This window comes from Vigna unguiculata, chromosome 7, assembly GCF_004118075.2.
Source record: "Vigna unguiculata cultivar IT97K-499-35 chromosome 7, ASM411807v1, whole genome shotgun sequence".
In the NCBI taxonomy this organism is placed as follows: Eukaryota; Viridiplantae; Streptophyta; class Magnoliopsida; order Fabales; family Fabaceae; genus Vigna; species Vigna unguiculata.
In genome coordinates this window covers 32,424,269-32,445,155 of record NC_040285.1, presented here as the reverse complement: position 1 = coordinate 32,445,155, position 20,887 = coordinate 32,424,269, and the positions used below count along the sequence as shown (strand labels likewise).

Here is a 20,887-nt window from a genome sequence, read left to right as displayed (position 1 = left end):
TAATCTGAGCATTGAAGTAAGTGATATTGATCTAAACTTAGGAAAAAATTAAATTGATCTAAGTCTGGAAGAAGTTAAATTCATAACATTAATTCATCTTCGTCAAAATGCACTACATCAATGTTTGGCAAAAGTGAAATTGAACGAAGTTTAAGGAAAGTCAAAATGTTGTACATCAATAATGAATTCTACATCAGAAAGTCCAATAAATAACTAAGACGTTTGTAGCTGCTATCATGGCCTCCTCCTAATCTGTAATTTCATCCTAAACTGCTAAGATGGTTCTTCTGGTGTTGGTAGTGGTGCTGCTTGACTCTCACTTCATTCCTTGGTGGTTGAGTTGTTTGAGTTTCAACAATTGGTGCATTCTCAACAGTTTGGGCATCTGCTGCATTCTCAACAGGTGTTGCAGTCTGCTCATCCACAAGCTTATCTGGGCAATTGTTCATGTTATTCCAATCTAACGACATATGCTACATTTTTTTCTATGACCTCCTTTGTTGATTTGTGTGTTATCCTTTCTCAACTCTCACTCTTTCAACCTTCTTTTTTTCTTGGGTCTTCCTGGTAAGATCCTCTTATGTGGTGGATGAACGTCAGGGTAGGGAGTTCTTTCCCATAAGACTTCACCATTGACTGGAAAAATGATGGATTGATATATTTCTTCGTAGATGGATCTCCTGAAGCAGATTGGTATAAAGTCCTCAGCATTGACATTAATGAAATTCATTGCTGCAATAACATGGCAGCAAGAGATAACAGTCATAAGCCATTTCCTACAACTGCAATGTTGAGCATCCACATTCACTGTGTACTTATCAATTTCTCGTTGAACCACCAACAATGCACAAAGTGATACAACACAGTTTTCTCCAACGATTACAACCAGAGGTAAAGGAAGAAGATTGGGACCGTAGCATACCTATATAATGGGATTGCAGGAAGAAGAAGATTGCAGCAACACCAATTGGGAATGGAGGAACAAGATTGTCAAAATCACCAACTGCCCAAACATTCCTTACCAAAATCCTAGTTCACTTATTTATCCTCAAATATCTAATTACCACACATGTATTGTACAGTACACCTAATACACCCAATACAAATCGTGCCACCTCCGTTAATGATTTAAACGACGTTATAGAAAAGGACCAAATAAAACACTAATTGCAAAAATGAGGATCATTTTAAACATTCAGTAACAATGAGGATCATTTTAAACATTCTATCAAAATGAGGATCATCCACAATAAACACTACAAAAAATGAGGACAAAAAAGGTATTTAAGCCAAAATAATAATTAACAGAATAGACTTTAAGTAAAAGGTTCTTAGTTGTTAGTTATCGACCATAAAATAGTTTTATCAACATTAATTATTAATAGAGAAAAACTAACAAATATCAAACAAAATATAATTTTGGCCTATATCGATGTGTAAATAGTAATGTCAACATTGAATAAAAAAAATCTAACCTTATATAAGTTGAAGAATAGTTTAACTGATACCTATAATTGTCATCAATGAGTAAATAGTATTATCAATATTGATTGAGAAAACCTTCATCAAGGTTAGTAGAGAAATATATTCATATGTCCTGGGATTGACTCTAGTTAATAAAATTTCTAACTTGTATCAATTAAAATTAATCTTCATTGACATCAATAAAAAATATTATATTTGACAACAATAAAAAAATACAATTCAATAACAATGAAATTTTGATTAACATTAGCTAAAAGATATTATTAACTTGTATTAACAAAAGAGTAATATATATTAATGACGACCACCAAAGAATAATCATGATCGATTTATGTTAAAATAAATCCTGAAAAATGATGTTTTATATATACCAACCTCAACCTAAAGAATAATATCCAATTGTAACAGCTTAAGAGAGAATGTAAAAAGAATAGACACAAAATTTAGAAAATAAACTGTAAGAAAAAAAAAATTAATTATTCTTTTAAGATGAAAATTGGAATTCTTTAAATTTAAATATCCAAATTAGTCTCATAAACTTATAAGACTTTATTTTTCTTTAATTTTCTATAAAAGTAAAATGAAATAAAATTATTCAACGGATATGAAAATAAAATGAAATAAAAATTTTAAATGAAATATTTATATAGACTACAATTATTTTTACCAGTATTTAATAATAAAATCATAAAATAAAATTTGAAAATAAAAATTATACTCCTAAATAACAATAAGAAACAAATCCCTAAAAAATCATTAAAATAAAAGTTTTCTCTCGCGTAGTCTTTTCTGTACACACACGTAAATGCTTCTTGCTCTGTCCTTCCAAAGCGATGACAGTAACATTTTCATTTCAAATACTAACTGCCGTCTAAACAAATAGATTCCTCCATTGTGCAGTAACATAATAGCAGAACCATGCAAAAGGAAATCAATAAACAATAGGTCACCAACTTCATAGGCAAATGAGTGAAATACAATAAAACTCCGGCAATTCATTCAACTCAAATTATTTTGGAAACAAAATTGCCTGACCAAAAAAAAAGAAAAAACCTCAAATACAAACCAGCAGCCTAAATTGTGGCCATTTCATCTATGCACAAATATTGCTATAACAATTCATCTATATTTCTATAAAAACTGAAAAGGAACCCTCCTGTTTGAAAAGAAAACCAATGGATTTCTAACCCAAAAAACAATTAAACCTTTCTATAGTACAACATTCTTTAAGATTCTATGAGAATGTATAACGATTAATAGGATGAAATGAATCTTATTATTTCTGACCTTTGACCAATAAAGAAAAGGCTATTGTTGGACCTATTGAGCTCTAATCAAAATGCATCACAGCCCTTGATGGGGCTCTTGTTTTCAAGACCATCTCTTCATACTCGTCTTCAGGGTTTGACAGAGCAATAATTGCCCCTCCAGCCCCTATTGAGGCTTCACTCTCATGTAGAATGACAGTTCTTATGACAATATTTAGATCAAATGTCTGGTTGTACGAGAAAAATCCAATACAGCCTGAATAGATACCTCGTGAACAACTCTCAATAGAATCAAGAATTTCCATTGATCTTAACTTAGGTGCACCTGTCATTGAACCACCGGGAAATGCAGCTTTGACGCAGTCTACAGCACTGACATCTGACCGCTTCTTCCCACGAATTGTACTCACCATTGTGTGAACAGTTGCATATGATTCCACATCCATGAGACGCGGCACATGAACAGAACCAGGATCACATACACGACCAAGGTCATTCCTTAGAAGGTCGACAATCATCAGGTTTTCAGCCTGATCCTTTTCGCTGAAAGAGAAAGCAACTTAGTTCACAATAGATTCACCCAATTGAAAGAAAGCATCAACGATAAACAATGTCTTCAGAGAAGTAATTCCAAAATTTAAAATGAAGCTGTAGAAAAAATTGTTAAGATAGTGATGTGTAGAATTAAATATAGGTCACCTGAACTGCAATTTTAATTTGAGTTGTTCATCTTCCTCTTTGGTAGCACCACGACCTATCGTACCCTTGATGGGCTTAGCTTCTAGTGTATTCTTCCTATCCAACTGCAGGAACCTCTCGGGAGAAGAACAGCAAATACACAGGTCCTCCTTTGAAAAATTAAGCCAAGCAGCATATGGTGCTGGATTCCTTTCTCTCAAATGCAGATACAGCCCAAGAGAATTTAATTCCTTAATTGGCTTCTTCATCTGAGTTGTGAGGCATAACTCATAGCTTTCTCCATCTTTAATGTAGTTTAGACACTTCTTAACATCCTCAATGTACTGCTCTCTAGATTTTTCAGCAGCAAAACCCGCCTTGTTTGAGGAAAGTGTTAAATAATGAGAGTCCTGTTTTTCCAAAGCCATTTTCACAGAGCCGTCTAAGCTCAGAAGTTTCTCCTCTGTGTCGTCCAACCATTGTGTAACACTTGAATTTTCTTCGTGTATTGCCAATATGTAAACATCGTCATTTTTGTGGTCAACGACCACAAGATTATCAGCAAAGAAAAAACATGCGTCTGGAGTTTTAGATTTGTGACGGTTAGATTTCACACCACATTCTACTTTGAGGTCATACCTGCAATACAAGAAACCGATTGTTTGTCGAGTTTTAGATGGTTGAAGGAGGGAATTTAGAGAAGAGATAATTCATATAGCACACAAAAATACTAATTCTTATTTGTATACATACTGAATCATAATCTTAAATAATACATGGGTTATTGTTTGGAGAAGAAACTGAAATAATACTTGGTTATTGTTAGATATAGTTTGATATTATTAAGATATTGTTAGATATTGATAACCACAATATCAAACAATATCTTCTATTTAATCTTTTTATTTTCAGTTACTCTTTTTACTTGTACCTCTTTCTATTATAAATAGATTACTCTATGTGTGGTTTATACACAAGGGAGATTAATCTCAATCCCTATCTTCTTTATTCTCAACATGGTATCTAGAGCTTAAGGTTTTTTTTTTTCCGCTATCGCTGCCTCCACCTCTGCCGCCACCGCCGCTGCTGCCACCGGAGCCGCCGGCGCCACTGCCGGCGCAGTCGCCGGAGTAGTCGCCGGAGTAGTCGCCGGAGCCGTCGCCGGAGACGCTGCCGGAGACGCTGCCGGAGCCGTCGCCGGAGCCGCCGCCGAAGTCGCCACCACCGTTGTCGTCGCCGGAGTGTTAGTTCCGACCGGCGACCATACAGTTTTGATCATCCCTCACGCGCCATTCGAAGCCGCATTCGAAGCCGCGTGTCTTCCAGTTCCTCTATGGCGTCTTCCGCTGCCTCTTTCTGTTCTGAACTCTCTTCTGTTTCATCCGATATACTTGTTATGTACAACAAATTTCTCAAATGGTATAAGGATCAACAGTTTTCTAGTTCCACTGCATCTGTTGCTCACACAGGTACATCTTTTGTTGGTCTGACTCAATCTTTTTCTCCTGGTCCTTGGGTTTTTGATTCAGGAGCCACTGATCATATTACTGGTAACAAATCTTTGTTCTCTTCTTTATCCTCTACTAATCCTTTACCTTCTGTTACACTCGCTGATGGTTCTAGAGTCTCATCTCATGGTGTTGGCACTGTTAAATTTTTTCCTTCTTTAACCATTGATAATGTTCTTTATGTCCCTGGGTCTCCTTTTAACCTGTTGTCCATCAGTCGCCTAACTCGTTCTCTTGATTGTGTTGTTTCTTTTACCAACAATTCTGTCTGTTTACAGGATCGGAGTTCGAAACAGGTGATTGGCACAGGATATGAGTCTCATGGTCTTTATCATCTTCGTCCCTCTACACACATTGGTGCAGTTATGGAGTCTCCCTCTCTTATTCATGCTCAGTTTGGTCATCCAAGCCTTGCCAAGTTACAACAGCTTGTCCCTTGCCTTGTCCAAGTTGTCTCGTTTGGATTGTGAGTCGTGTCAATTAGGCAAGCATACTCGTACTTCTTTTCCTCGTAGTGTCACACGTGATGCTTCGTCCCCTTTTGCCTTGGTTCACTCTGACATTTGGGGTCCTAGCCGCGTTAAGTCTACTTTAGGTTTTCAATACTTTGTTACTTTCATTGATGATTACTCCAGATGCACTTGGTTATTTCTAATGAAACATCGTTCGGAATTATTTCATATCTTTCAATCTTTTTTTAATGAAATTAAAACTCAATTTGGTGTTTCTATTAGAGTTTTGCGTAGTGATAATGGCCGTGAATATCTTTCTCATTCTTTCAAACAATTTATGGCTTCTCACGGTATTCTGCATCAAACTTCTTGTGCTTATACCCCTCAACAAAATGGTGTAGCTGAACGTAAAAATAGACATCTTATGGAAACCACTCGCACTCTTTTAATTCATGGCGAGGTTCCTGAACATTTCTGGGGTGATGCCATTCTTACTGCCTGTTATCTCATTAATCGTATGCCTTTTTCGGTTTTAAAGAATAACATACCTCACTCCATTTTATTCCCTCATGAACCTCTTCATCCCTTACCTTTAAGAGTTTTCGGGTCTACATGTTTTGTTCATAATTTTAGTCCTGGTCTTGACAAGCTTTCTCCTAGATCACATAAGTGTGTTTTCTTAGGGTTTACAAGATCACAAAGAGGATACAAATGTTTTTCTCCTTTTCTTAACCGTTATTTTGTGTCTGCAGATGTCACCTTTAATGAGTTCTCCCTTTATTTTAAGAGTCAATCTTCACCTCTGACTCCATCCAATCTTGACAACTCTTCTAATACCTTTAACGTTCCTATTGTTTGTGACCCTCTTACTGTGTCTTCTTCACCCTCGGTTCCTGCTCCACAGTCACCTGCTCCTCCACCACCTCTTCAGGTTTATAGTCGCCGTAATCGATCACAACCACCACCATGTGACTCCACTCCAGTGCCAACTACTCTGTCTCCTCCAGCTCTGACACCTGAGTCTGACCTTCCCATTGCCCTCCGAAAAGGTATGCGTTCTACCCGTAATCCCTCTCCCCATTATATTGCTTTGAGTTATCATCGCTTGTCATTACCTTTTTATACATGTCTTTCCTCTCTTTCTTCTGTGACCATTCCAAAAATTGTCCGTGACGCTTTGGCCCATCCTGGTTGGCGTCAGGCCATGGCAGATGAATTAAGTGCTCTTCATAATAGTGGAACTTGGGAACTGGTCCCGTTGCCGTCTGGGAAATCTGTTGTTGGTTGCAGGTGGGTGTTTGCTATCAAAGTTGGACCTGATGGTACTATTGATCGCCTCAAAGCTCGTCTTGTAGCCAAAGATTATACTCAAATTTTTGGGTTGGATTATGGAGATACTTTTTCTCCCGTGGCAAAGATGGCTTCTGTTCGTTTATTTATCGCCATGACCGCTCTTAAACAATGGCCTCTTTATCAACTGGATGTTAAGAATGCTTTCCTCAATGGTGATTTGCAAGAGGAAATTTATATGGAGCAACCTCCTGGGTTTGTTGCTCAGGGGGAGTCTTCTGGGATGGTATGTCGTCTTCGCAAATCACTATATGGCCTAAAACAATCTCCTAGGGCCTGGTTTGGAAAGTTTAGCAATGTTGTTCAACAATTTGGTATGACTCGGTGTGAAACAGATCATTCTGTTTTTTATCAACACTCGAGTGCTGGATGTGTTTACTTGATAGTATATGTTGATGACATCGTTCTTACAGGGAGTAACAACCATGGCATCTCTCAGTTGAAACAACATATCTGTCACCATTTTCAGACCAAAGATCTTGGCAAACTCAGATATTTCTTGGGTATTGAGGTGGCACAGTCCAATGATGGTATTGTTATATCTCAAAGAAAGTATGCCATGGATATTCTGGAGGAAACTGGATTGATGAGTTCAAAGTCTGTTGATACACCCATGGATCCCAATACTAAACTTCTACCAAATCAGGGGGAGCCTATATCTGATCCTGAGCAGTATAGACGATTGGTTGGGAAATTGAATTATCTTACCGTTACTCGTCCTGACATTTCCTTTGCAGTCAGTGTGGTAAGCCAATTTCTTAATTCTCCATGTGAAGATCATTGGAATGCAGTCATTCGCATCTTGAAGTATATTAAAAAATCTCCTGGAAAAGGATTGTTATATGGTTCTAATAACCATACAAGAGTTGTTTGATATTCAGATGCTGATTGGGCAGGATCTCCTTCTGATAGAAGATCTACATCTGGGTATTGTGTCTCCATTGGTGGTAACTTGATCTCGTGGAAAAGTAAGAAACAGAGTGTTGTAGCAAGATCTAGTGCAGAAGCAGAATATAGAGCTATGGCCTCAGCTGCCTGTGAACTTGTTTGGCTCAAGCAATTGCTTCAAGAGTTACAATTTGGAGATATTACTCAAATGACACTTGTATGTGACAATCAGGCTGCCCTTCATATTAGCTCTAATCCTGTCTTTCATGAGAGGACTAAACACATTGAGATTGATTGTCATTTCGTTCGGGAAAAGGTTATGTCTGGAGACATCAAGACTGAGTTTGTTAACTCAAGTGATCAGTTAGCAGATATTTTTACGAAGTCTTTACGGGGGCCTAGAATTGATTATATTTGTAACAAGCTTGGCACATACGATTTGTATGCTCCAGCTTGAGGGGGAGTGTTAGATATAGTTTGATATTATTAAGATATTGTTAGATATTGATAACCACAATATCAAACAATATCTTCTATTTAATCTTTTTATTTTCAGTTACTCTTTTTACTTGTACCTCTCTCTATTATAAATAGATTACCCTATGTGTGGTTTATACACAAGGGAGATTAATCTCAATCCCTATCTTCTTTATTCTCAACAGTTATAAGTCCGCGGTGGCCGTAAAAGAATACTCTTTGAATGTTAGAGGTACTTCGGGGATTAGCTAAGAACTAGATGTAGTTAGCGACAGAGACAAACCAGTATAAAAAAAACCTTATGATTATTGTTTTTCAAAAGGTGTTTGAAATTCAAACTTATTAATCGATGACTTTTAAAGTGGAAAAAAATTTTAAAACAGAAATAACTTCCCTTCTTACATATATTTTGCTGTAACACACATTTAGAAATGATGTGTTAGTGTTTCAAATGATACAAAACATCATGAAGTACTTGCCCTTATTTATATTAATACTAAAATATAGTCTTAATTACATTACATTACTTAAGGATACAAATCAAAAGACAATAAAGAAATATTAAAACTAATTCTGAGAGGTGATCTAGAATACCTAAAGTATTCTTAAATTGATATAATGTCAGATATTTCTCATATGTTCTAGCATAAATTTACATAACAATATCTTACAAGTAAACATACTTAGCAAGAGGAACCGTAACAACCAAAATATCAGAATGATGATCCATAATATTTCAAACTCTATAAATGTTGGGTTATCATATTATGACAATTAGAGATAATTAACTAACTTAATATAAGATTCAAACTAAGAACATAAAATCAGAGAAACAAGGCAGGACAAGAAAGAGTGGCTATAATACCAACAAAGCAGAAGTAATAGCATTAAATAAAGATACAATTAGGAGCAATTGTTAGACATATGCTTAAGCGTTTAGGTTTATTCAATTTAGAAATATAATTGCTTAGCATTCCCACCTACCCAATGTAACCAACATATCCACCGTGAAAGTCAAATGGCAGGCCTTCATATTCATTTTTATCATAACGATATGATAAAAGCTCCTGCAACATTATGAAGGCAACATTTTTATGTGCGAGAAAAGAATATAAAAGGGAAAAATATTTGTATATTGTTAGAAAAATGAATATGAGGTCTATCATGATTGGGAAGATCCAATTAGTTGGGAAATCATTTAAATATGCACGAAGAAAATATACAAATGATAAAAAAAAATCGACTTTTTTTATATCTTAAACCTTTTTACTTATTCCTGAATCCTACCCAACCCTTTTTTCCTTTCTTAATTTCGTCTCTAATCAAAGCATAAATCATTCAAAGTTAAACATGGCATTGCATTGGTCTAGATGACCAGAGAATGGAGAATAAGGATCTTTTTTGTATTATCTGAATATTTGCTTTATTAGCATATGTGCTGTTTAGAATAAATCATTTAGGATTAAAAAATCATAAGACAAATTCGGGGCAGCATAGCTTGGGAAGGATAAGATATCCTCTAAATTATAGAAATTATATATAACAAGCATTAAGGATTAATTATCTCAAAAGCTTAACTTGTTATGTAGAAGCCCATTAACTATTTTATATCCAAAAAGTCCCTTGATGCAAAAGCCTTTCAGGCTTGAAGCAAAGACAAGAATAGCCTGTTTTTCCCTTGCGTTATTTCAACTAAAGAATGAAAAATGGGGATAACATAGGACCAATTCTACTAGAAACTTTAATTGTTAGGAAGAAGCAAGAACTACGCCTAAGTTTAACAATAAGGTGTATCCTTGTTGAGGAATGTTATATGCAAGGATAAAACATCATAAGACCAACACAGTTTCAGTCTGTATGTACCTTGTTAAGAAAATCAAGAAAACCTTCTTTCAAAAATATCGTTTCCGCAGAACCTTGACAATCTTCCAATGACAAATAACCACCGCCTTTTGAACTCCCATCACTGGAAAAGGTTACAAAGTGATAGAAATACTTATTATCCTGTTCATGCATCAATAAAGAAAATAGTGCAACTCAACTCTTAAAAAGCATACAACAGAACACAAGCAGACCACTTATTTTGAAGAAGCCCATTCACCAACACCTCACATAAAAGAAATAATTAAAAAAATTAAAGAATGTAAAACAGAAAAAGAATTGAAGAAATTAAAGAAAAAAAATTAACAGTTGACAGGATTGATTTCAAACCTTTGATGAGACAATCTGAACGTTAACTGCTTCCAAAGCGGTCCGCCTTTTCCTCCCATAAATGAAAAGCGTGCTCTTTCCTAATAAGGATGGAAAAAATAAATATTTGATAATTAGCAGCATATAATGAAGCTTTTTATCTCAATATGACGAGATGCTATGTCGCTCGGTTATTACAGTTTGAAGATCTAAATGAAAACAGATGTATGTATTATTCATTATAAGCATTAGATAATAAAAGATGTCTTCAACTTGAAAACATTGGAATACCTTCTCTGTGGAGGAACTATCCAACCAAAAGGTGTTTTCAGTTTCATGTCCAAACAACTCACAAAATATACTTTCTGCTCCACCAACTTGACCAGCCAAGTGACCAAATTTCCTCCATTCCAACTTCAAACATTTATAACCAGTGGTTGCATGATGAGTATTTACCATGTTGAACATTTCTAAATGCTTCATCTCAGTTTTATTATATTCCAAATCTCTCTCTGCATGAACTATTTTTTTTAACTGATCCACTGCATTGTTCTCTGCACTAATACTACTGCAAACCTCTATTACGTTTGAAAGCTGCATGCATGCTAAAGAAAGTTTACTGCTCGGGTAAATTACAGAAAAACTTATAATATTTGAAGGCCAATGAAAATTGAAAATAAAACTATGGAGCTTGTAAACATTGTTAAAAGGATCTGACCCTAGCAGGGGAATAAAAAGACTGGGATACAAGATACAACTAACTATTGCAGAAAATGGAAAGTGGCATACCCAATAATTAAGCAACTATTACTCCCAAATTAGTAGTATCCAATGCCCCTCATTCCTTAATATAAGTCACTTTTAACTAGTTCGCTTGAATTAAGAATTTGTTAAAATTAATAGTGTTAAATTAGCAAAAATTATCCTAACTTTCCAAAATCACCCTTATTTAAAACACCAATTCTACTAATTTCTATCTCCACTTTAATTATCTTTTAACCCTCCTCTCAAAATATGATTAACCTTCTCTCTACAAAAATACTTACCTCTCAATAGTTTTTCAATTAAAAAAGATTTGAAAATTTTCACTCATGCCCAAAAAATCTGAAATTTTGGTTACCAAAGGGTACTTCAATAGAGCCCATTATTGTCGGAAAAAGCCGAAAAGATAATATCAGTAAAGTCTGAGTAATTAAACATCTTTCAAGCATTGACAACAAAGAGAATAAATTTTAATAACAAAGCTCTTCAGTTTACCATTAGAATATGCACGTTTTTCCTTGAAAGATGACCTAAATCTCAGCCAATAATCCTCTGTAATCTCTCTAAAATTTTTGAATATTTGACTTCCGTAGCAGGTTGCAACACTTTCTGGATGAAACTGAAGATCAAAATTGTTGAGTTGAACACATTTAACAAACAATGAGCTAACATAAACGCAAAGGACATATTATAGGGAGATCATTTATGCATTAGACACCTGCACACCATAGTGTGGTCTTGAAGAATGCCGGATTCCCATAAGAACTCTTGTACTTCTAGTACTTCCATAATCAAAATGGTTTGAACTTCCATTCTCAACTATAGCTAAAACAGGGTCGACGAAAATGCTTTCAACTTTTTGAGCTTCATGAACGTTGGACTTGCCAAAATCATCGCACCCAATAAATGGAAGTGTGCTAGTGGAAGAGGTCCATGCTATTGGAATGAGCTCTTTAGGAAGTGATTCAAGATCTATAACCAGTGAATGATATCGAACCACCTGAAATATACGACTAACAACAATTATGACTATGATGGTAGATCAGATACATTTAAAATTTTGACAAAAAAATACAAGAAATCTAACAGGAAAAAAGGGATAATAAACAAACATTTTGTGAGAGATTATCTAACATTTTGTAACTTTAGATGAAGGATCACGTCACTGCATCAATATTTTCAGATAATATCAACAAATTATTCACTTACAAAGCCCTTAGGTTCAAAATTCCAATTATGAAAATGCACTACAAATCAAATAAAGGGCTTTTAGTTTGGAAAATGTTTTGGAATTGCTAGGAAAGGCTCCGGTTTTTAATTAAATTGAATTGAACACAGGTGATTTTGGCAAATGGCCAAACACATAAATAAAAAGTTCATCGCAACAGAATATGTAATGGTGAACAAACCTTGAAACCATAATTTCTACCAGAAGGTACATCACGAAAAAGCTGGCAGCCATTGTGCTCAACTTCACTGCAAAGTGCAAAGAGTTAGTTAAAAGAAAAGGGAAGGATGTATATGATAACTTTAAATGATACTTTTTAGGTCTGTTTATTTTCATAAATGTTGCAATTTCATAATAAGTACTGGAAAAAACAACAGATATGGTTTGAACTGTTTAGCCGTACCTCAAACGACCATGGATTGGTTCGGATGCATGGACTATTTGAGCTCCGTGCACATAACCTAATGCCTATCAAATCATCGATTAACCAGTTAAATAAGAATATAATGTAAACAACAGTTGTGAAAGACAGAATTATGACAAATATTATGAACCAAAAGGATGAATTACAACAAGTTTAGGTCTAATATAATACTTGATAGCAACCAAGACATGACAACACAAGTTATGAGACCGATTTATGAATAATGATAGTCAATATAAGGCCTTTATGAACTAGAGTTGGTCCACCATATTACCAAACCATTGACCATCATCATCAAGCATAATGCAACTAGTACACTGTTTACACACTGCTGAAGATACCATCTTAAACCGAGCATCATATATCAATATATACAGGTAAAACTACAACTTTTTTCAAAATTAAAAAGAGTGTATCATCTTAATATTCTTGAACCCAATTATATGATCATCAAAATGTTTTTTCTCCATTTTCTTCTTGATTACTTCTCTAGCATACGAAATCTGTGAATGGAATAAGATTTTCATCCCTTTTTAACATAAAATCATATTAACTAAATACTTATTCCATTCCAAGCTGTCCAAACTCCATTCCATCAATAGACTTTGAATACTAATTTATCTTCAGAAGAAACATGAGAATGGAAAAAACATTATGTACGAAGACTCTATCCTAGTATGATTACATTCTAGGAAGGAAGGTTAAACAATAAAAAATGAAGGGGTAAGATTGTTGTACGTTACTGCAAGATCGAAATTCAAGAAATAAAGTGAACTATGCATTGAAACTCGGACATGTTATTAGCAGTACAAGTTGAAACCTTAAAAGTTACACGATGTTCTAGAAATGAAGGAAGCATGGTCATTAAGGTTTGTGCACAAAGCGAGTAAAAATAAATATAGGAGTAGGGGGAGAGAGGAGGCAACAATCTTGCTGAAAAGAAAAGTAAATACCTGGTGTCCAAGGCAAACACCAAGAATAGGAACATCCCAGCATTTAAGCAACACCTGAAGACAAATGCCTGAACCCAAACCGGAATCATTTCCAAAATTACTAAAGTATAAAAACCTTCCACACTTAAAGAAATAAAGATCAGGGTAACGTATCAAATTAAATAATATTATTAAATTCTGTAAACTAAATTAGGTGTACTTTTACAGAAAATACGGTTGGACATCTATGAGATGGCCCAACAACAAAATCTGGTAGGTTCTAATACCATATTAGAATGAAATGAGCTTAACTCAATCCCAAAGGAAGCTAATGGGGAAGGACCATCCAGTTCTTACTAATAATAGTATTTTAGCCATATTTCTAACTAATATGGGACCTTTTAACACAAATATTGAAATCCGTAATAGAAGCAACTTAGTTTTCTGCTGCCTCTTTTGGAGCAATAAGTAAATTAGTGAAAACTTTCAAATCCACAAGGTCATCCACGATTCGCACCTATATCTTCGGGGCATGCTGGAGAACCAGGTCCAGGTGATATTACAATGTTATCAAAAGCATTCTCTTCGTACAAGTAATGGTAAAGTTCTTCCCACGTCCACTCATCATTTTGGATCACCACAGGCGGGACTGGCAAAAATGATAAACCAAATCAGCTGTTAAAAAGGACATAAACTCCTTACAAAGCTTCTTAAACCTTCCAAAAGTATACTGTACAAGAGTATGGAATGTTCAGAAAGATATTTAATAATTAATTCTTCTAAAAAAATAGTGACACGCATGCAAACATATATACTTATCAACAGTATTTTACTATTTACATCTACAACAATTCTAATAACATTAACTCCTGTGATCATCCAATAATTGGCCATTATAGCTCTATTTTTTAGGCTCCAGGTTAAAACCACTTGATATTGAACAGAGAGGTCTGCCAAAATGGCTAGTTAATACATTGTCACAAGCAGGTTTACTCGGTGCATTTTCAACACATAATAATTTTTTTACAAACTCTGTGCAGTTCAATATTGAAAAAGTTAATCTATCACTACAATTTCTTTTAAAGAGTCCTTTTTAAGAAAAAGGCAATTCCCTGTTAAATTTTTACTATTAAACTAGGAAAACAACATTTTGCAAATTGTCTTCCACACACATCCACATTAAAGTGAGAAACAGAGAACTTACCACCATTAATAACAGATAGTTCCTGGTATATATTGTAAGTGTAACTATCATAGTTGTCTATCAACAATGTCCTCACAAAATCTGCCTTCTGTAGAGGCACCTGCATCCTTCTCTTTCTAATAAACGACTCCTCTTTGTGGTTGTGCATCAATTGGCAAGAAACCAAAGCGTTGATGTTCTTTCCATTGCCATTGGATGCCCCCACATCACCACCTTTCTTAACGAAGCAAGAAACCCTTAAAGATGATCTGGACAGAAGAAAGTTCACATTCTTGTATTGCATGCCTTCACTCGCAGGACATGCGACTTCGGAAGAAAACAAACACAAAGACGAAGAATTCATGTTTTGCTAGGAAAACTGTCTTTAGACCTTCTGCAGATGAATATGCATAAAATTAATTACTAATCACCAGGTAGATAATTATGTGCAAACAAAAGTCCTTCCGAAACGCATTTGAAAGGCAGATTACAAAAGCGTAAGGTTTCAACATTCACCAGTGATTGTGAGTGTGATTGTGAATGTGATTGTGTGATTCCTCTAATGAACAGTGGCAGCAAGAAAAGTTAGATCTGAAAGAACAAGAGATACCGAAGAAACAAATTAAATAGAAAACAATGACATGAGCAGAGACAATTAAAAGGTGGCACGTGTAAGCATACGTGTATTGCTATGGCTTAGAGAAAAGGAGTTGCGAGTTCAGAGATCAGAAGAGGTGGCAACTGGAATGGGATTGGCGGGAGAAGACAAATGGCATGGCAATGGAGCTTGTTAGTGCTTTACAAAGCTTAGTGTATATATTTCTTTTGCCATGTGAGTCACATGCACAAGTTTTCAAATTTTGGTAGTTCACTTATCATTTTCCATTTCGCGTGCCATGTGACTCACATGCACATTGCCAAATGTTGTCAAAATATCATTTTACTGATGATAATCCTCCGGCTGCACATTGTGAGTAGTCTTACTCTATTCCCTATAGTGGCTGTACACTTGATTTCAAATATTACCATCAGCTACTAAACATAGCGATTTCATATCCATTGTGGGGATGTTGAAGCACTTCAAACAATTTTCAAACTTATTACTGACAATTTTTTCACGCCCAAATCCTAAGTTGGATTTGGTCTGCCAACTACCTAAGAGAGAAGCAAAATCCTCAACACAGTTCGTTATGAAGCTTCACTCAAGTTTCTATGCTAAAATTCTTATCATCTGAATCAACTCCACTATTATATCATAATATATAATGGAACTATGGTAACCACTTTTATTTAATTTAATAATACTACATTTCAGTAATAATAGTCAATAGTCAGTATAAACATTTCTAAGAATCTACTTGCGAGAATAAGATGCAACCATAGAAGAATATCTAGAAACTATCACTGATTATAAATTCAAAGCTCCTGAAATAAAATTGATTCTAACTGTTCAGGCGCGCTTAAGCTGCATCAAGAAGCTGGTGGTGAAGACGCGGCTGACGCTGGTGGCTCGCCGGGGAGGTTGACAGTGGTGTAACTGCACGTGTGGTTGGTGCGGGTTGTGGCTGGTGAGAGGTAGATGAGGTCCCAGGGGGTTGAGGCGTGAGGTTGAAGATTGATGATAATGGATGTGGAGAGCTTGGGGATTTCTGTGTCGTGATTGGGAGGGTTTGATGCGAATGAATGAGAGTTTGGGAAGTGTGATAGAGGAGATGCAATTTTCTGTTCTTAGCGTGCGAGAAGATGGTGAGATTAAAAACTGCCCTCTCAGGTGAGGTGAGGTGTTCTTCTCCGTGTGTTTTGAGTGAAAGTGGTTGCGTGAGTCTTTTTTCGTTAGGGATGAGTTATTATGGGTGTTCTTTTGCCAACAAAATACCAGTGCGAGTCGATAGAAGTATTTGAAAATAAAATTTGTGTTTTTTTTAAAAAAAAATGAGAAAAAAATAAATGAAATTTATGAATGATTTGAATAAAATATAAAATTTTAATAAATTAAAATGAATATTATAATTTTATTTTTGTAATTAAAATTAATTCATTATTATTAATATAATTTTTATTTTTATTATTATTCTTATTCTTATTCTTATTTAAATTATTTAATGTTATTGTTATTAATATTTAATATTATTATTATATATATTTTAATGATTAATTATATTTTTATTAATAATTATTATTATTATTTTAATAATTAATAATTTTTTATTTTATAAATTAATATCTAAATTAATGATAAGAATAATTAACTATTTTCAATCGAGAAATCGATTTTAATAAGATATAAAATTTCACCCAAATATTTGGTATATTTTTTATTATATATTTTTTGAATAAAACATATCCTTAATATGTTTGTATATTTTTTCAAATAAATGTAATCTTTTTTATATATTTTTTAAAAGTGTTCACTCAATTTGATTATATTAATTAAAACATTAATATCATTAAAAGTAAAATTTTCTCACTCATTATTTCGGTGAACATTCTCATGGTTTTCATGGTGTATTCATAAGTTGTAGATTTTTATATATCAACAATAATAACAACAACATATGTTCTTGCGATATATGTTCTTGTTATTGTGAAATGTCTTTTTCTATAATTCACCCCATCAAAAATTTATAATTTAGTTCATTGTATTTTTACTAAATATGATCAAAAATTTATAAGCGATCTTATGCATGACATAACATTTATTGAAAAAAAAAAATGAAAAAGTATCATAGTATCTTATGCATTATTCACTTTTGCTATATAAATAAATTTGTAAACCATAAAAAATATTTTATACATAATTTATCAGTTAATTTGAAAAATAATTATTATATGCCAAAGTAACCGGTAACCATGCTTGTATTAGAAGATAATAGTTGTGTCGAGGAGTAAATTTTCACAATATATAATATTTTAGTGATATAGGTAAAATTAAGATTCCAACCATTTATATATTAAATGAAAATTTAAGTGTTTTGTTTTTAAAATATATATATATATATATATATATATATATATATATATATATTTGCATAAATTATGAAGAATTGAAATATTAAATTAAAATTAAGTATAAAATAATAAATACCAATATAAAGAAAGAAATATCATAATATAGTAACATAAATTTGCAATAACTTCAATATTTTAATTACTCTTGATTTTCTCTTCCTCAGAAACAGTTTCAAACCTTCTTCTAGTTAATGGGAATTATAAAACAACTCCTGAAAACAATAATATCAGTTTTAAAAACAGAAAAAATAAATAATCATGATTTTATATCTAATTTGAAGTTACTTTTGACCAAATGTATTTGTTTTAATATTGTTGTTAATGAGACTTAGGTATGTCACATCTGAGAGAAAAAAATGCATACAATCAGAGTTTGCAAAATATTTAATTATTTTTTTTAATTGGTAAACCCTAGATATTTTTCATCTATCCTTAATTCACCGAGGAAGTCAAAACATAACTTATAAAATTATTGAAATAAAACTTATAATAACAAGGTGTATATGACAGATATTATAGTTGAAATAAAACTTGTAACGAGAAGATGGTATATAGCTTATATCTATTGTAAAATTTTGTATATTTTTTTTCTAAAGAGCTGAAGATTTCTTTGTACACAACATTTTTAATTGATGTCGTATCTATATTTCCATCTTCGTTCAGAATTAAGATTTTTAATTATTTCTTTGTTCAGACTCTAAAAATATCACCATATAAAAGATTGTCATTGACTCCTATTTGTTGTCATCATAAAATAGAGTGATATTGAAAATTGTTTGATTGAGAATTTAACTAGCAATGTATAATAAAAAGTACTAAATTCATTCTTGTATAAATATATTTAGACCCATTTTGTCCTGTTATCACAATGACAGAAATCATATACTTGTCAAATTCATTAACTTGCAAGTCATTACAAATATATTTTGATTGATGAATGTTTCTTATAATCACAATTGGAACACATAGTTTCAATTTCAATCGACAAATTGGCTTTACTAAACATTTTGTTTTATTACAAAACATTGTATTTCATTTCAATTTCATTTCAATTTCAAGATTGCATTCACCATTTTCGTTTAAATTTATATTTTCATCAAATTCTCATATGTTTGTTGAATTTGATTTGTGGTAATATTTAACGTAATGTTTTTTGAAAGTTTTAATACATTGCGATGTTTCCATAAATCTCTTAAGTCTAATGAAAAAAAAAAAAACTTAAACCCAATTATTCTAAACTTAACTACTCCATCAAATTCATAATCGGTACATAGTTACTTTACTGTACAATTATATAACCCTGCATGGATAGTAATAAAAATGCGTCACCCCTAAGAGTCAATTCAAATATTTTATATATTGTTATTTTTTTATAAAAGAACTTCATCACACAAAAAAAAATTATAAAATTTTATGCGTAATATATATTTGTTTTACGTATTATAAAATTTTATACGTCATACATACATATTTTTTACGTACGACGAAGTTTTGTCCATAATAGTAATTTTTTTACATAGGGTTTTATGTGTAATACATGTTTTTGTATATAATATATATTAATATAAATAAATTATATATCATATTTTTAATTTCTGTAATGAATAGTATCACTTATTTTGATAGCATAATTAATTGCATAATAAATAATAATAAATAATATTGATATAAATATTTATTTTAAATGTTTAAAATACTTAAAAGTGGATATAGTTTATATATATATATATATATATATATATATATATATATATATAATTATCAATTCACTGAATTATCTTTTATTTTATCAATACAATATTATAAAATTCAATAAATTTATTATACGAGATAATATACTATAATTAAATAGCATTGAAAATAAAAATATTATGTGTTTGAATTGTTAATGAAAAAGTTAGTTTTTTTTGTTTGAAGGGTTGAAACTAGAAGTTGAGTGTTTTTGTTTATGTTATTGATTGAAATAGGTAAATTTCTATAAAGTAAATGATAGCGTGAGAAAATAAACAAAAGTTACACATATGTTTTGTACTTTATATTTTTTTAAGATTGCTGACTAGATTTATTTTAGATGTTTTTTAATTATAAATTTTTTATTATATGAGATAATATATTTATATTTAAATAATATTATAAATGTTGTTTATTGAATAATTAATAAAAAATTAGTTTTTTGTGTGGCAAATTTTAAAATTTTATTTCATATTATTGATTATTGATATCTATATATTTATTCATTCAATGTACATTGTTTTTGTAATATATAATATGATGCGTGAGAATTTAGAAAATGATATTTTAAGATCGATAGTGTTTAAAATAATGAATACTCCATTCTTTTAATATTAGATCGTTAAAGTATAAATATAAATTTTATAAACGATTTTCATTAATTATAAACATCTTATCTTTCTAAAAAACTTTTTTTCTCTACAGCTTCCTTCTTTCTAGATTTCTCACTTCTTATGTGTTTATCTGTTTGAAAATCAGATACTGCTAGGGTGACTCCTGAGATGAGCTCTCTGATATGGTTCAATCAATTTCTCAAATTGAGTAAGTTGATTTATGGGAACTAAGTCTAGAATTGAAACCCATAAAATAATAGATGAAGTAAAAAGGAATGCTATAGTAGATATGCAAGAGGAGATGCAAGTAAAATTACAAGAACAAGTGGAAGCTATCAAAACTGATGTTTACTGGTTTTAAAACATTTTTTACTTAGTTACATACATGTTTTCCAATAGTAGCAATTCCAGATTTTTCTAGCATATGGAATCCAAATACAAATGAAAGAGATATCAACCCGAAGGTATGTTCTTATTCAACATCATTTTTAGGTCATTGTTTGTTCACTTATTGTGAATGTATGCATCCTTGTAAATTTGTTTAATTTTTTCTCTCCAAATTTAAGACAAAATTAACTCTCATAGGAAGAAGAAGAAGCGAAAGGAGGAAAAAGCTCAAAGGAAACATGTTGAAAAGTAAACTCATCATATCTAACATCAATTAATTATATTTTTAGTTTGTTAGTGAATTTTTAAAATTGAACATGT

General features: G+C 32.4%; 1 protein-coding gene across 8 annotated transcripts; it reads right to left on the bottom strand.

Annotated features, from left to right (window-relative positions):
• Positions 1-2,416: 2,416 nt before the first annotated feature.
• On the bottom strand, positions 2,417-16,681 carry LOC114192115 (aminodeoxychorismate synthase, chloroplastic-like). 8 transcript variants are annotated; one of them, XM_028081707.1, is made up of 16 exons: positions 16,273-16,681; positions 15,507-15,980; positions 15,342-15,416; positions 14,847-15,219; positions 14,160-14,291; positions 13,664-13,731; positions 12,690-12,754; positions 12,468-12,534; positions 11,777-12,058; positions 11,554-11,677; positions 10,588-10,901; positions 10,318-10,397; positions 9,970-10,072; positions 9,091-9,173; positions 3,453-4,070; positions 2,417-3,296 (listed from the first exon to the last, which is right to left on the bottom strand). In XM_028081707.1, the coding sequence occupies exons 4-16, from the start codon at positions 15,187-15,189 to the stop codon at positions 2,816-2,818; spliced, it is 2,760 nt and encodes a 919-aa protein (XP_027937508.1). In that variant the 5' UTR covers positions 15,190-15,219; positions 15,342-15,416; positions 15,507-15,980; positions 16,273-16,681; the 3' UTR covers positions 2,417-2,815. The 8 variants fall into 8 exon arrangements, with proteins under 8 accessions (XP_027937508.1, XP_027937511.1, XP_027937515.1 ...); XM_028081710.1 differs by having other exon boundaries at positions 14,847-15,216; XM_028081714.1 differs by lacking the exon at positions 10,588-10,901 and adding an exon at positions 10,164-10,213 and having other exon boundaries at positions 15,342-15,980.
• Positions 16,682-20,887: the final 4,206 nt, after the last annotated feature.